The sequence below is a fragment of the Spodoptera frugiperda genome, chromosome 30 (genome assembly GCF_023101765.2).
Source record: "Spodoptera frugiperda isolate SF20-4 chromosome 30, AGI-APGP_CSIRO_Sfru_2.0, whole genome shotgun sequence".
NCBI classification, from domain to species: domain Eukaryota; kingdom Metazoa; phylum Arthropoda; class Insecta; order Lepidoptera; family Noctuidae; genus Spodoptera; species Spodoptera frugiperda.
This window is the reverse complement of record NC_064241.1, coordinates 6,554,149-6,571,185: the sequence shown is the minus strand read 5'-3', so window position 1 is coordinate 6,571,185 and position 17,037 is coordinate 6,554,149. Positions and strand designations below refer to the sequence as shown.

The following is a 17,037-nucleotide window of genomic DNA, read 5'->3' as shown; positions in this document are numbered from 1 at the left end:
GTGGTTGAAGAATTTTGGTATCGTTTTATATGGGATTGCTAAGTCTTAGAACACATTTTTCTCTATCATTATCTAGTCCTGATGTACACTGTACAGCATGGATAATTGGATACTTTTATAAAATATATACAACGTCACACTTTTTATCCACGAAGGGGTAGACAGAGGTGCACATTACGGCACGTAACGTCGCTATACAATGTACACCCACTTTTCATTATTTGTATTATAAGTCCCATGTAATAGGGGGTGAACCCATTGCCATATACTGGGCCCAATCCCAGACTCCGTGCTGCTACTGAGAAATTTTCAAAATACCGAACAAACCCGTGACACTTTGTCACACTTGCGACCAGTCGACCAACGAGGCAGCTTTTATAAAAATGTACATTAAATATGTGAATACCTTTCAACATTAAACACACGTCAGAACTTTGATCAATATGCAACAGAGCAACAGTACAATCATCGGTTAAAATACAAATATTCAAAATTCATCGAATGTACTCGTATTGTGACGTTTTAATAAAAGTTAATTAAAACGCCAAGCGTGATTCAGCCTCCTTCGCAGTACTCGTACATTGTACACTTATGGTCAGTGTAAATATAATTATGCAGCTCAATCCTGGAACAGAGAGTATATCAGAGTGTAGGTACGGAGTTGGGTTCGGCCGGAGCTCCCATCACGTAGAATAATTAAACGCAAACAAACTGTCGTGTCCACGGGCGATCCAGATAGTTAAGTTTATTTTCGATATCTGCCGTGACCCGAAATCGATTTCATTTATTAGATTTTTGTAAGCGAATATTCGATATGTCGGGGAATAATGTCTGATGATTGCATTATACTCGTAATTTCCTGGTGGGTTACCTCAAATGAATTAAGACATATGTGATGATTTTTTTACTTAAGTTCGTGGTCTTTGGAAGTACTATTATAGTTTATCTACTACATAATTCAACATTTAAGGTATGAAAGCATTAAAAAGAATACTATATTTCTTCTTGATTAGCAAACCCGGCAAACTTTCGTACCGGTCCAAACATATTTTTTTCACTTTGTAAATCACCCTTGGGCCTTACTGCCACAAATAATTCAAAACCAAAATTTACCAAATCGGTCCAGCCGTTTTCGAGTTTTAGCGAGACTAACGAACAGCAATTAATTTTTACACATATAGATTAACAATTTTCGAAGAACACTAGGTAGAACATCATTAAAATTTACAATTCACTTAAAGCTACAACAAACTTTGAAAACATCTATAATTACCATTCAAATTCGAAACTACTACCTCAGTAAATACAATAATAATACAGCGTTGAAAATGGACAATAAACGACCTACTCCGAAGTGCATCTCCGTTGGCACCGTGACACTTAATTAAATGAGCATTTGGCACTCTGGCTGCTATAGACGGGTTACCGTTATGGCTAACAGCACATTGTCACCACTTGCCGTCGACCTCACTACTTATTAGATCCCACACACAGGAACTGACATTAACTCTATACAAACTCCTCTATAGTTTACGTATGAACTATTAAGCAAGTCGCGTTATATTGGGAAGGTAAACTTCTGTTTTAGCTATTCGAAGCTTATTTATATTGTGATACTTTTTAGTTTGTGTTGTTATAGAATGGCGTGTGTCGTGTCTGTATGGTTGCATTCTTTTTGTTTTCATGATCTTATAGCAATATCAATAATTGATGATTTTAATGATATTTGATAATATATGAAAAATATGTTTTATTATCTTGTACAGAAACCACGGTTACGAGTATGTATATTTTGTATATATAATAATAATAATATAATGTGGTTTTTGACAAGTAACAATGCAAACAAAGCACAATGGAATACATAAGAGGACAATTAAATTCTACCTCGTTTTTGTACTTTTACGTCTGGCCTTCTTTTAAATTTGGATGTAGTCTAAAATAGAACATAAAAAGCATTGTTTACTAAGGTTTTTATGAAAACTCTGTTTATTTAGGCCCAACTTCAAAAGTCTAGCTGTAAAAAAACTAGAGTTTAACTAAAAAATGTACATAAAAGGTCCTTACGTAGAATAGCAGGTGCTTCATAATGTTACAATCTTGGCGCCGGAATGTTTTTCCGCTTCTCAATTATTTATGTGTACGCAGTTATTACGACGTAAAAAGCACAACCTTCCCTAGATCATTAGGAGTAAGGAAAAAGAGAAAATGAGAGAAACCTTTTGGGTGTAACGTTACGCCATACAACACTTAATTTGTGATTGAGGTACAGGTTCCAACGCTCCTTTTGACTTCTATAAAAACCTAACAATCATTTTAGATAAGAAACTCTTTTCTCGAACATTTTTTGTCTCACATATCAAGTACAAACAGCCAGCCGCGATATTAAAATGGCTAAACGCTCATTTAGAAACATGTTCACCACGAGCATATTCAGAATCTAACCGAGTTTAAAAGCTACGCTATGAATTTTAAACTGAAAACTACATTGGATATGAGCAGAAAGGCGAGCGTTGTGTAAACAGTGCGCTGTTTCCGCGAGTAATATTTGAAAAAAGTGCCTCTGAAAGGATGCTGCACCGACAGTGGAAATAAAATATTCGTATACAAGTGCTCCGTGCGGAAAGTTTTAGAACAGTTTCATAAAGAATTTAGAATCCGAAAGTATCTAATCATTGTGATGAGTGGAGTCGAGCATCTGACTACATCCTTCATACACGCGTAGCACAAGGGACCCGCCACAGATAAGAAAACCGCCGTAGGCCCCTGCGACCTCTCAGACAAAGGACTTAGTTTGTTTTCGACAAAACACAAAAGAGAACCCTAAGTAAGCACAAACAACATGTAACGTTACAAATTACGTTGAGCAATTCCAATTTATCTTTGCAACTGAATCCATTACCTTAATTTCTCTTTCATTGATACAATAAAAATAACAGAGAATTTCTTACAAATAAAAAATTGCGGTTCTTACATTCGGTTAGTCGGAAAATATTTAGACAAGTTCTATTTGTAAAGAAATTCTTGGTAGAACGTGTGGTGGTGTTGGTGTTATTTTTAACTGTGATTAAGTATTCGCCTTTGTAACCCTACTGATGGCGAGTTTTAGTTTAAAATATCAAGTATTGACGTCAAAGTCGGGTGGTCGCTGGCCGCTGTTTCGTGAAACTGTAACTTGAAACAAAGCAGCTGACGGTCTGCGTCTTTGGTTTCAAACAATCAGCACTTACCGCAACTCAAGTACTGAACTATCACCAAACCTACTGCTCAGTCCGAACTAGAACATTTGCTGTTTATGTAAAAGGATGTTTATCCAAATTAGTATATTTCACCTTAGATATTTTTTAAATACCAAGAATTGTAAAATTACTTAAAACTAAGTGCCGTAATGTGCGCCTACCCCTTCGGGAATAAAAGGAGTGAAGTTTTTTGTAAAACTAATTTTTCAATCACATTTCATCATAATTCAAATCTAAAAAGAGAAAGATATATATATATTTCTAAAATATCATAAAGCAAGGAAAGCAGAAATTCCAAATCTAGAATTTTGGTATATGCAGAGCTGCAAGATTTAGCGAACATTTGAATAATTTAGCGAAGATTATGACTATTCGAGAGTAATTTCTGCAACTATGAAACCGTGCAGTTGGTGGTTAACTGAGGAACGTTTCCTTCACTGATTAATCAGATGCAGGCTCGACTAGTTAAGTCCCACGGTCTTCTCAGACTAGTTGTGGTCGCCAAACAATGTTAGGAACACAGATACTACATCAAAACAATCTTTTTTACCAGTTTTATTACAATTTCGCTACCACGTAAAAGCTTTCCAAAAAGGCAACTCTTTTTATAAAAAAGAAATTTAGTCCAGGTACTTTTTCCACGTGATTGGCTTTGTAATATTATTATTCGCGTAAAAAAAATAAACGAAATCAACCCGCAACTGTAGCGAATCATAAAAAATGGTTTTATTTATTTTGATAGAACAACTCGGTGTTTAAAATAATACTTCATTTATACGATAGCTTTTCAAAAAGTTCTTAACTATGAAAATATAAACGTTTAATTCATTCACATGCGAATTGCTGTTGAATAAGTTCTCGAAGTAATTATAGTGGTTCAAGTCTTGCCTCATTGCATACCAAAACCTAATAATACCTCACCGTGTTCTTTTAAAAACAGGCCTCAGTAGCTATATCATTGTTTATACGGCCCGTCTTTGAATTTCCGGTAAGTACATAATGTAATAATAGACAGAAAGCGTACGAAACACAATTACGACAAAATAAAAGTGACATTTTACGCAGCCTTGTTTTAAAGGAGAGCTCTGTTTTTTCCTCCAAATAAATAATGTTTGTTGTTTAAGCAGCCCAAATTTAATTTCACTTATTTTTTCGAATAAGTTACGCCCTTTAATATCAAATAAATCAAGTTTTAAAACATTAATAAAGAAATCAAAAAAAGAAAATCTCGTTATCGCTAAGCCAGGAGCCGTTCTGTACACGAAAATCAAATCCAACTCTTTCCCAGCCGATTGATAAGTGAAGTGGAAACGAAGGAATTATTATTAAGTTTGGTTCAGCTCGTGTGGAATGCGTTTGGTAGCGCATGTGCACCGGAGCGACGAACTTAGCGAGCAAAGCCGCACGTAGCGGGCCTACAGTCGCGCCTCGACTCGCTACGCGGACGCACGTAGCACGCCTACGCCGCTACGGGCTACGAACTTCTACATCGTCGAACTCGCGTAGTATGCCGCATAAACAGTGAAGTTTTTTTTGCTAACATACAATGTGTTTTGAATGATGTTGTTGGGAAAACTCTTGTTCTATATACACTTCGGACTTGTCTTCCATGTTGTGATTTGTTTTAAGGATTCAGTTGGTAAGTTACCAAATAAATTAAAATAAAATATAAAGCGGAAAAATAACAAGCCTTAAATCTAAAAATATTACGGTTACATGCTTCATGAGATTAAACAAATTAATTTTAATAACGTGAACAACAAAATGTACTTCAGTATGAAAAAAATACATTCGTGTAATGTGGGTTTTATTACGGCAGGTAATGGTTACGTTGGTCATATGAAAAATACTGTCATTAAAAGTTCTTTGACGTCAAATGACGAATAATAAGAGTACATAGAGGCAGTTACAGGTTAGTGTCAATAAAACGAGTCGGTGAAACTTGATCTTAACTTGTCGTGACTACAAGATATAAAATATATTTTTTTAATATTCCAACCTTGTCTTTAAGTCAATCTAGTGCGGGATATATTCAAATTATAATGATTAAGTGGCGGGGACAAACTTGTTAATTTAAATAAAAATGTAATAAAATTAATGTACGTAATATTAATTTAAAATAATGTCGTCGATATATTATATACAGCGGTGATTAAGGTTTTGGGGATTATTACAAAATGTAAACAATGTTTCCTGGTAGCTTTTAATCGAAATGATTTATTAATTGTTCTCTAGATACACAGATAAATTAGCTACGATTCATTTTATTTCTATTTGAGTACTAAAAACGTGACAAATGTATATTTTTGTCCACATTTATTAATTAACAGATGAACCATATTTCATAAACAAACCATGTAACCGTCTAATCGTACACGCAACTGATACCTACATGTAAAATTGAAAACTTCACGATAATTTGTACAACATAAACATAATTTTCATCTTTATTTAGGTGTTAGTAAAGTTTAATTTTCCATGACTAGATTAGTGCTCAAGAGATATTTAGGACAAAAATTAATAGAAAATAGGAGACCCATTTTGCTATTATATCGGTAAGCTCTTTAGTCTAGCCTATTAGAGTTAAGTCTATTGCCCTATACCAGTCACAAATCTGGGTATCGTAGTTATTATTCAAAATTAAACCGTATTAAACATAAAATACTTATCAAAATCGTTTGTTTACATTAGAGGTAGTAATTATACGAGAACATGTGCTATATTTACTAATAATCAAGTATTTTGTTTAATTATTTAGATTTCAAAATTATTTTGCAAACCTTGGTTGAGTTTACTTGCCATAATGTATTCAAATAGTAATAATTATTATGGTATATATTATTTGTATATACTAATGTATACTATAATAATTTCATAATTGAAATACAACAAATTTTGCCACAATTATTTTCTTTAATTAGAAGAGTTTTAGTGTATAATAATTTTCGATACACGTTGAGGATAAAAATTATACTTAATTTACTAGTGCTAGTTTTTTAATGTCACTTATGTCAGTTTTTATCTCTGAACCTGTAGGCAGATGTGCCAATACACAAAGTAATCTGAATTTTCACCAGTTTTATGTAAAGTTTCTTGGACACAATTACAAACTTAATTTTATTATTTACTTATTTAACTCTTTATGCACATAAATGTAAACACAAATTAGACTCAATGCCGTAGGCAATATTACAGAAATAAAAAAAATACTAGTCTGATCTGGAAATCGAACCTAAAATCTCTGGTTCAAGAGTCGCACTTACTACCGACTCGACCGACACAAACCAAAAACAATTAACTACTGATATAAATAACAATAGAAGGTATTGAGACATTTCAATTGGAAGGCCCTTTACGAAATCCTTTAGAAAACAATAGCTACGAGTATTCTATTTCTAGGCATTCTTGCCCTATTTAAATATTTTATGATAACAAATTAATAGCCAACTAATTACTAAGCACGTCTAGACCTATATCTTTATAATTATAGTACTTAAAATTATTATACTTAAGTCTATTTTTGAAGTGCTACAAGATTTTGGATACGAGGAATGAGTCAGCTAAAATATTGTTTTATTTTTTGTTATTTTTTCAACCGAAAATAATATAAAACTATTGGATATTATAAGCAACTAAAATCACAACTAGTGAAAATATTTTTGCATTTCGGTACGATGTTCTTTGAACTATTTTAAACACCATGTAGGTTATTGCCATTTTAAAAATATAGTTCATCACCATCTCTATCATCATCAAGAATATGACCACTTACACTATTAACATACCTATTATGTACACAATAAATAAAACTACTATTCAAACTTTTTATCAGTTGCCATTTATTGGTATCACAAACTATACTAATTGGTAAACAAATCATATTCACTAAATAAATAATAATAACCATAACTTATTTTTTATAACTTAAAATTACCTAAAAGGAAATAAAATTATTATTATTATCAGGTGAGATAGCGGCCAAACGTCGGCCCATTTAACAATAAATAAAAATTACATACAGAATAAGTAACTATCAAAACCTATAAGTATACCAAACAATCACAAATAACAAAATATCTTAAAACATACATTCAGGTACCAAACAAAAATAGACCCAGTTAACAAACTCCAAATTGTTAGTTATATCTACATATTCGTTTCTTTTTTGCAATTCTAAGCACAGTCCACTATTTCAGTCGGCCCAAGCTCAAGGATCGACCCATTAAGTCCACTACGCTACATTCAAAACTATCTAATAGGGTTAGAAACTCTACACTGCGCTTCAAAACGCAAATTACCGATGTAGCTGAACTAAATTTAAATGGAAGAGGGATCCGTCTCGTACAGACTTAGAAACTAAAACAAAATACATAATGGATGGCCTAAAATAGTTGCCTCTAATTAGTATTGAGCATCGATTCGATTGTTCATAAGTGTGTTTGGATATATATTATATATATAGTAGGCAAAGGTACATATTATGTATGACACCTATTACCACTTTACTGTGTACACCCACTTTTAAACATTATTGAAGTGTGAACAAAAGTTTGCGCCAAATTAATAATATTTTTTGGACTCATTATTATCATCGTCAGCCTATAAGTCATCACTGCTGCCCAAAGGCCTCTTCTCACACGGATAAGGTTTGAGCATTAATGTACACGCTCGCCTAATGCGGGATGGTGATTTGATAGTTATAATCAGAAATTATAAGACCAGGTTTCTTCACGATGTTTTCATTCCGCGTTTGTCGCGTGAGTGATGTCTAAGTAGTCTTAGAAAGTACATAATTATAACTCGGAAGAAGTCACATTGGTAGTTGCCATTGGTAGTTTTCGAACCCCTCATACATTAGAAGCGGGCGTAAGACGGGCCACCACAACATTTCTTGGACTGAGTTGACTATATTGCATTATATACTATTGCTACTAATATAATATTGCTAACACGAAAATACAGATCAGCCTGGTTTGCCAATTTTATTAAGTGATTTAATTTTCAAAAGGATATTTAATACGTGTGTTGTATAGAGAGAGCGCGCCTTAGATTAATTTTAAGATTAATTTATTGACCGCCTTATTCATAGTAATTTAATAGTTAACCCAGTCCTTAACAATTGTTTTCAATACAAAATCGTTACTAAGAAATGGTTTAAGTAATCGTTTAACACAAAGGTTGCCCTTGTGGTTACAGTGGGTAACTACCCACTTAGCAACTTATGGTAATTATGGTAAATAACAACAATTTCTTCCCCAAAAGTAAAACCAGTGTAGGTGTATTAATATAACACCTACTTTACATCAATTATTATTTATAAGGTCAATGACCCCGAGGGAAGTCAGTTCTCGACAAGCTGATCTAAATTGGTGTTCATTGAGATGTTATGAACCCTAAAAGGGGTTGTTAACTGATATTATATGCGGACACAATATAAACAAGTAATTACGAGTATAACTGACAGAATTAATTAGTATTCGTATGTGTAAATTTTAATAGATTCGACATTTTCGGAATAATTGCACGGTTGACGCGGTCGCTGGGTAACTGGCTACCACGTAACGGGTAGCGGGTTCCATTCCCGCACGGAGCAACTCTTTGTGTGATATACAAATTGTAGATTTTTTTTTAAAGGTCAAATGTACAATAATAACGTATTATAGAGAAATACTGGATGGTTCTAATAGATTTTGACAAGCTAGATTCAATTTCGTTTCGAAAAAAATAAGGTATCCATCAATTCGTTTACGATATTCAAGAAATATAGGTATATTAAAACCTAAAAACGAATTCTCAGAAGGAGGTATTATATCATATGGTTTCATTACCATACAAACTTCACGCGATATTTTTTATTATTGTTTGGCCTAACAAAAGTAAACTAAATGCCATATTTTTCTAATATATTGACAAAGTATTACTGGGCTTTATTCGCTTTTTCTAAAACTTCATAGCAGCACGCAGTTTGGAATTGTGCACAGTATATGGCAAGAGGCTGACCCACTATTACATCATTTTAATACTTAAACAGTCAATATTAGTGCACAATTCATTATACTGTGCCATAATCACAGTAATGTTATAAATGTGAAACTTGGTTTGTTTTGATGTTTGTCCGTCAATCACGCTGAAACTACTAAACGGATTTTCATGACATTTGGTATACAGACGGGGTATGCTAGCTGACATGGGTGATAGGATATGTTTCTCTTCTATAGCTATTTATCCCGCGGCAATACGGGCAAACCCGCTGGCAAAAGCCAGTACGCAATATAAATAATCGCTTAGAAACCATCTTGAACTACGATCATAAAGAAAACGCAGTTTAAAAGCATTCCACTATAAATTGCAATTTGTTTTAACCTTTAATGAGAAATCTGATAATACCAGGAAAAACGTGATATTTAAAAGCTGCTGCTATAAAATAGATTGCGTTTCTTATAATTTCAGGATTTAAAACTGTAGATATTAATATCATTAGAACTTGAAACGTTCTAATAAAGAGATCTAATTATATTTTTAGTAACCACATGGTTACTAAAAATATTAGTTTTTAAACTGACATCAGTTTAAAAACTTATATTAACTGTATTATTTCGGTGATAAAGTTTTTATAAAAAAATACGTAGAGTAGGTACCATTCCCGGGTTCCCGATGAAAGAGCGTTTTAGTTCTTTCCGAAAGTTTGAAATTATCTTATCACTACATAGTATAAAACAAAGTTGCTTTCTCTGTCCCTATTTCCCTTTGTATGCTTAAATCTTTAAAACTACGCAACGGATTTTGCATGCATTGAGGAATCTCATGTGAATCATCAAGAGGAAGGTTTATATGTATAATACATGCATAGTATATCACCATTACCACCCATATGAAGCTTTGGCATGCTAGAATATAATCACGGTTTATGTGTTTCTCTTTGTCTAGTTATCACGCAACACCCTAAAATTGGACATTATTAGGACACTGCGGTTAAAACAAAAATCCTTGTAACATCCTGGATCTGGTCGTCCAACTCGTACATTCAAGTTTTAATCAATGTGCCAAAATAAAAAATGTCCTCCTTTACCGCCTACAGCAAATATTCAATAGGAAGATTAGATTGGGTAAAGCAAGTCCACAAATAATATGTAACTTGCCCTTCGCCTAGAATATTATTAGGTAACTGGGTTTGCCTTAGTGGAAACTTGCGCGAAACTGCTACCAGCTGTTACTGCCCGCTTTTTTAAATTTAATCAAATTTCTTATACGAAAAAAAAGGGACAACTACATTTTTTCTTTATATGAGATCACAGAGGAAATAGTCACACAGATTTTCGTCCGGTGTATACGTTTGTGTTGTATCTTAGAGCAGAATAAACTTACTTTAATTTAGAAACTTTATTGGGGTTGCTATATCATGTTTATTTTTCCTTATCAAACTCATCTTCTCACACGAACTTTTTTATTCTCGCCCTAGCATCTTCCCGCGGTTTCGCGTTCCCGTAGGTTAAAAGTAGACTTTGTGTTATTCCAGACCACAATCTATCCCTGTTCCAAATTTCATTCCAATGATTTCAGACATTTTGACGTGATTAAGAAACAAACATACATACAAACACACTATCATTTTTATAAAAAATCATCCAATGACTTCTCTCGCCATGGCGAGGCGAGAGGGAGTGTCAGACTCTTACTGACTAAAAACCACCCCGTTCTTTCTCCTGCTTGTCAAGCCGGAGCCCCGATAAACCCGCTAGGTAGTCCGCAGCTCCGCAATGTTAATCACCCTAGTACCCTTTAAATCCTATCCTTGTAATTCTAGGTTCTATTTAGGTTAGAAATCAATATAATTAAACGTTCTCTAGTTCTTATTATAGAGCTCTAACGATATAATAACTTTTTTTTTGTTAATCCGTGATCATAGCGCTTGCAACAGTGCCGAAATATCGGAAACTCACCGAAGTGAATAAACATGGTAAATATCCCGCCATAAGTTCTAATAATGATATAATAACTTTTTATTTCCCGAAGGAATAATCATAGTTTCATATATCAAATTCAATAGCCACTTTTGTAAGTTCCGAATACTATTTAAAGTATGTTCACTTATTAACACTATATACTGGGTTTCATTCCAAACCCAGTGCCCTATTACATTTCAAGATTTAAAAAATATAGCACTTGATTCAAATTCAGAACCCTAAGTCCCATGCAGTCCGGAGCTGTGGACAACGAAACAGGTTACCGGAGCTCCACTTCAAAGCAGAAGGAACGGGGTGGTATTTAGTCAGTAAGAGTCTGACAATCCCTCTCGCCTCACACAGAGCAGGAAAAGTCATTGAATGATCTTCACCCGTCAAAAATAAAGGCCCATGCTCGCTTATGACCATTGTATCGATGTAACTATACAAACAAAACAATGCTGTAAACTATATATTAATATATGTAATTATAAAATCAGTATGATATTGGTAGTTTGCCACCATTAGCCGCAACTTAATTAACACGCTTGATTGGCACAATACGAATAATGTGAAGCCTGTCGGTCAATTACAAATTACCTCCACAGAATCGCGATAGGTACGTTAAAGCAAAATTTGGAGATAATTCTCGGAAAAAAATAATTTAATATTCTCGTAAACCAATAATGACTGTATTTACACTTGAAATTAACTAAATTGAGCAAATATTTAATAAATTAATGTAATAGTTGTAATACGGAGAATTCGGGGCACGGAAGTGCTACAGACAAGATGAGCCAAAGGGAGCGTATAGGCACTTTTTAGAAATCAATAGCTTTCAGTTCTTTCAGTTTCTCTTCCTCATTGACCAAAACTTTAACAAACATACAGGGCTAGTTTTGTGTTTAGTTTATAACCGAAGAGATGTAGCTACAGCTAGGTGAAAGCCGGCTTAGCGGCATGAAGCGCAACGCAACATCGTACGTACGGGAGATACGAATAAAGGTTAAATGCCCCCGAGGCTCTCGACTGTCGTGTGAACATAATCAGGGGTCGCACACATTTATTATTCAGTTAATTTTCCTAGTTTCTCCCTTTTTATTATAAACCCACGATAGGGTTGAATTTACGCGTAAACTTTCCTCCAGGGTAATTGATAGACGTGTGCCTGTGAATTATTAAAATGACGTTTAAGTGGTTGAATTCCCCGGGCGACAAGGCCGGTTGGAGTTTATAAAAATTAATGTTTGTTTGAAAATATTGTCGGTGACATGTTCATAATTATTAGCTTCGTCGTTGTCGTGATAAAAGTTTTCTATACTCGTAGATATAAATAATAGCTATGATTTTTTTAAGCAACGGATTGTTTGAATTATTCAAAAGTTTGTTTAAGCAGTTGTGATTTAAATATAGGGAATTATGACGGTCAATATTAGGAGCCAATAGTATAAGTACATCATATAATAATCTGTTCAAAAAACCATCAGACCACTACATATGGGGCACACTAGGGCTGATGCCTGATCCGGAGCTACGGGCTACCGAGCGAGTTTACCAAGGCTTCGGCTCGAAGGGCAGGAGTAGGAACACGGTGGTTTTTAGTCAGTAAGAGTCTGACCTTCCTTCTCGTCTTGCCCGAGGCGGAATAAGCAACTAGATGATGTTCCCCCTTTAAAAAAATAAAATATAACTAAATTGTTATTATATCGACACTAACACTAATCAAATAACTAGTCAAAATATTTAATATATCATTATTAGTTTCAATAAAACCCGTTTAACACTAAGCAGGAGTATTCAATCGCGATGATTACATTTTAGTATTCACGTCAGAACCGACATTAATGGTAAATTCGTATTTGCATTAAAGCTCAGTTTTGATTTGGAATTCAGCGCAAATTATAGTAAAACTTTCATTGGATTATGCGTATATCAGTTGTTCAAAGTAATTAATAAAATAGTTCGATTTTATCTAACTGGTACATTTCTATACATTATTATTTATTACTTCTTTGGTGTTGCGGGTATCCACGCGCAGCGTTGATTGCTTATCTTCAGGTGATCCATCTGCTCGTCTTAAAAAGCCGCATTGAAAGCGTATTTTTTATTTTTATTTTGTAGAATATAGACAAAAAACGTTCAACTATTATAAATTACAAACAAGGAACACAACATTGTTTGTATTAACTAAAGGCGCGCAATATTTGGATTTAAAAAGAGAATGCGATATGTTTCTGTCATTTGTTTTTAATTTTGTATTTTTGAAAGCGGCAATAATTTGAATTTAGAATGGGAACAAGATTTCTACTTATGTTATTTTAGGTGTGACGTCATTGACATGTCATTTGTTTTTATTTTACACTATGGAGTTTGAGCTCATAAGACATAAATGTCTTTAGATGACGAGTACTTACACAACATTTTATAAGCCTGCTTTTTTATTTTTAGACTATACTTTTATAAATATATAAACGCACATACCATCATACGATAATAATTATTCATATGAGACTACTTTCACTGTTCCCTTTGTATAGCCATTTTACTTTAATATAAGACCGAAACCTTCTAATAAAATTAATCAAAGCCTAAAGAAAATAACTTTTCTCATATATCATAATGAACGTCAAAAGTGAGCCTTAATCACTTCATAATAAAAAAGCAGCAAGTAATGTATAATTTATAACTGATAGACTAATTAGGAATTTAACTGTAGCAGTGATTCTGTTACAATTTGTCCCTCTATAAATCTTTGTTCCTCGCTTTAGCCTGTCCTACCCCGGTAGGACTTTGCCTCCCCAGTTTCTCCGCACCCCTTGTTCTTGTGTCATCTCCGATAAATCCTTTAAGAAAGCGTTTAAATCGTTCGCCATTTGCTCAGTTGCGGTGTTCGAAAGACTTGAAAGACATTTACTGTAGTTACTTCGATCTGCTAGTCGTTCGCCACTTTAATTGCGAACTCCCTATTTTTGTTCAGCAAACAACGACCTTGTTTGTTTCGGCTATTTTGATGCCCTAAGTCACTCTTAGTTTGTTCTAACCTAATTGTTTCAGCGAATTTGGTAAATAAAGTTTCCGAGTTATGAAGGGGCCGACAATCCTATCAATACAATGTCTTATTAATTAGTCGAATAATTGGTAGGAAAGAGGCTCCCACCCTGCCGGTCACGTCGTCCAAACTTCCGGCCAGCCATTAAATTAAGAGCAACTAAACTTCATTTATCTCGGCTTGTTACTTCCACGGACGATAAGGTTCAGAAACACGGCTGGAAACTTCTACAAACTTACAGCTAACTTCGGCGAAAAGTTATCGAATCACGCCGATCGTTCGAAAATTTGTTACTTACTCAATATTTTAAATAATCTTCTTTGCAACACTTCTTATCTCCAAAGTTTTCACTCCCTTTAACTCAATTTGATTACGTAGTGATAATAATTTACCTGAGTAACACTAACTTACTTAATTTTGTTAATTAATTCTTGTGAGTACATTTATTACGTTTGTAATTTCCTTCGCGTAAGCTTCTAACGTAAAAGCGTAGTACTAAAGCTATTTGTTTTGTGGGAATAATCATTTATTTAAAGGCAATAAAAACTTTATTTTGTCGTTAAATCTTTACACTACTGCGATATATTTCAATTTAAAAATCTCACAAGTAAGTTTTTAGTATTCCTTGGCAGAGATAATTCATAATAACTTCTCTCTTGGGTGCGGACAAGTTTTCACATTTCGTTTGGCAGTAGTAGTTCCAGCCGGTACGCAATAATAAAGGTTAATTTGTAGAACATATCGATTCACGTAGGATATTTAAAGTGGAATAAACTTCTTACATTGAGGCAGCGGTGGTCGCGTGACGAGCCACGTTTGGCAGAGCGGGCAGGGAGCGCAGGGAGCGGGCGCGGGCGCCGCGCTCGGCACGCCAGCGGCGGCCGCCGGCAGCCGCCAGGCGGCGATGCGATACGCAAATATTTATATCGGCCCCCACGGCACAAGTCATTGCCTGAAAGCGTTGTCTTGTACCGAGCTCGTTGTAAAGAGAAAATATTGCCTGTCGATGCTATTCACAACTAAGTCACGGCACAAATAAGTCGCGTTGCATAACGCCCATTCAAAGGCATCGCCCCAAATTAAGATTAAGTGAGGTTTTACACAATATCATGATTTATCGGCAATACCTTTTTTATGTTCGAACTTTAAAAGGACCTAGTATCATTTATTATTCAGTGTAATATGATACAACGTAAACATTGACATTAAAAATGTAGGTTCCAGACAATCTTTTAGATAAAATGCCACTACGTTCAAGTGCGGCTAGACGGTTTTATTGTTTGCATTCATGTCTAGGCTTAATGAGGACTTGTTAATAAAATTCACTACTTGTATACTTCTTTCAAACAAATGGAAAAGTCTTGTAAAATGGCGTTATACGCAAATAATATAATTTTTATTAGTTTGTTGGTTTTTAAAACACCCTCGCAAAAATTCAGATTGTTTTACGTAATATGAGACGTGATCGTATAGACACGAAAAATGACTAGTGTGCGTGATCACTCTATGCCTACGCATTAAGGGCGAAAACGTGCCTTTTAATTTCGACTGACGATTGAAGAACCGTTTTGATTACGTAATATCGACAATGCCTTAATGGTAAGCTAGAATACCATATTTATAGAAGCTGCCAAACAAAGCGACGTCGCGGAATATAAATACCTAATGAATAATTTTCTCTTTTGTCTCTTTAACAAAGAAATCTGCATAAAAGGTTTTCCTGGTAAGCACTACCAGCATGTCTCACAAATAGACGTCAACGAGTATAAATATCCTCGAGTCTCGGATAGCAGTAAGTTGTCAACTAGCTATGCAATATAAAGATGAGCCACTCACAATTAAAAACAATCGTAAAACACGATACCACAGAATGTTTTTACAAAGTCAATCTTATACGTGAATGGAATGAGCACATCTTTTCACATTGTGCCCGTGTTCGTTACTTGATAATAATCTGACTGGCTTTTGTTTCATCTTTAGAACACGTTAATGAAATCTCATTTGAATAGCCAGAAGTATGGAAGAACCGTAGGTTTTTTATATTAATTAGGTTACATGGCTTACTCACGATTATGATACTGTTCGACGAGGATACTCGACCAGTTTCTAACTATGCAGGGAGCCCATAACCATAAACCAGCAACCAGCAGTCCAGTAACGCACTTGTAACGCAGCTGGAGTTTTGGGTGTCCATGGGCGGCGACAATTGCTTACCATCAGGTGATGTGTGGTAACTACGTAAGTTCACTGTAATACGTCCTTTTAAGGTTTTCAGATTAATGACAACTTGAATAGGTAGGTAAATCTTTTAACAATAATAACTAAAGGTAGGTACGACATTTAAAAGAATTAATATTCTTAAAAATCATGAGAAATAAGCTGCCACTCTACATGATTATCGATTACGGCTAATTCGATTAATTAATTATGAAATTAACACTTTACATGCCTTCCGGCTTTACCGATCTATAAACTGGCCAAGCTAAGTTTACCTTATGAGCGGTTACCGTTAACCTACAGTTTAGTACATACATAAATAACTAACTAACCAACCGTACTGTTTAACTATGTTAAGCCAATTTGAACGTAATTAGTGAAATCTAGAATTCTAGACATCCTATTCATTAGATAGAATTACAATTTCAAGTTTACACACAGACAGATATTATAGTGATAGAATTTGTATATTTGACAAGTTAAAAGACATTAATTAATTATTCATAATGTTTTCAAGTTTTAGGTACACGTATATTTTGGTAACTTGTGTATTCAAAAGAGTAAAGAATTGAGTTTCTTGCTAGTTCTT

General features: G+C 34.3%; 1 protein-coding gene across 2 annotated transcripts in view; it reads left to right on the top strand.

Moving 5' to 3' along the window:
- The first annotated feature begins 4,669 nt into the window (after positions 1 to 4,669).
- LOC118270112 (lachesin) overlaps positions 4,670 to 17,037 on the top strand; it is a 37,255-nt gene continuing 24,887 nt past the window's right edge. For both annotated transcript variants that reach the window (XM_035585561.2, XM_035585560.2), the window contains exon 1: positions 4,670 to 4,878. In XM_035585561.2, the coding sequence (XP_035441454.2) occupies positions 4,797 to 4,878 (82 nt within the window). In that variant the 5' untranslated portion in view covers positions 4,670 to 4,796. The remainder of the gene's footprint in view (positions 4,879 to 17,037) is intronic.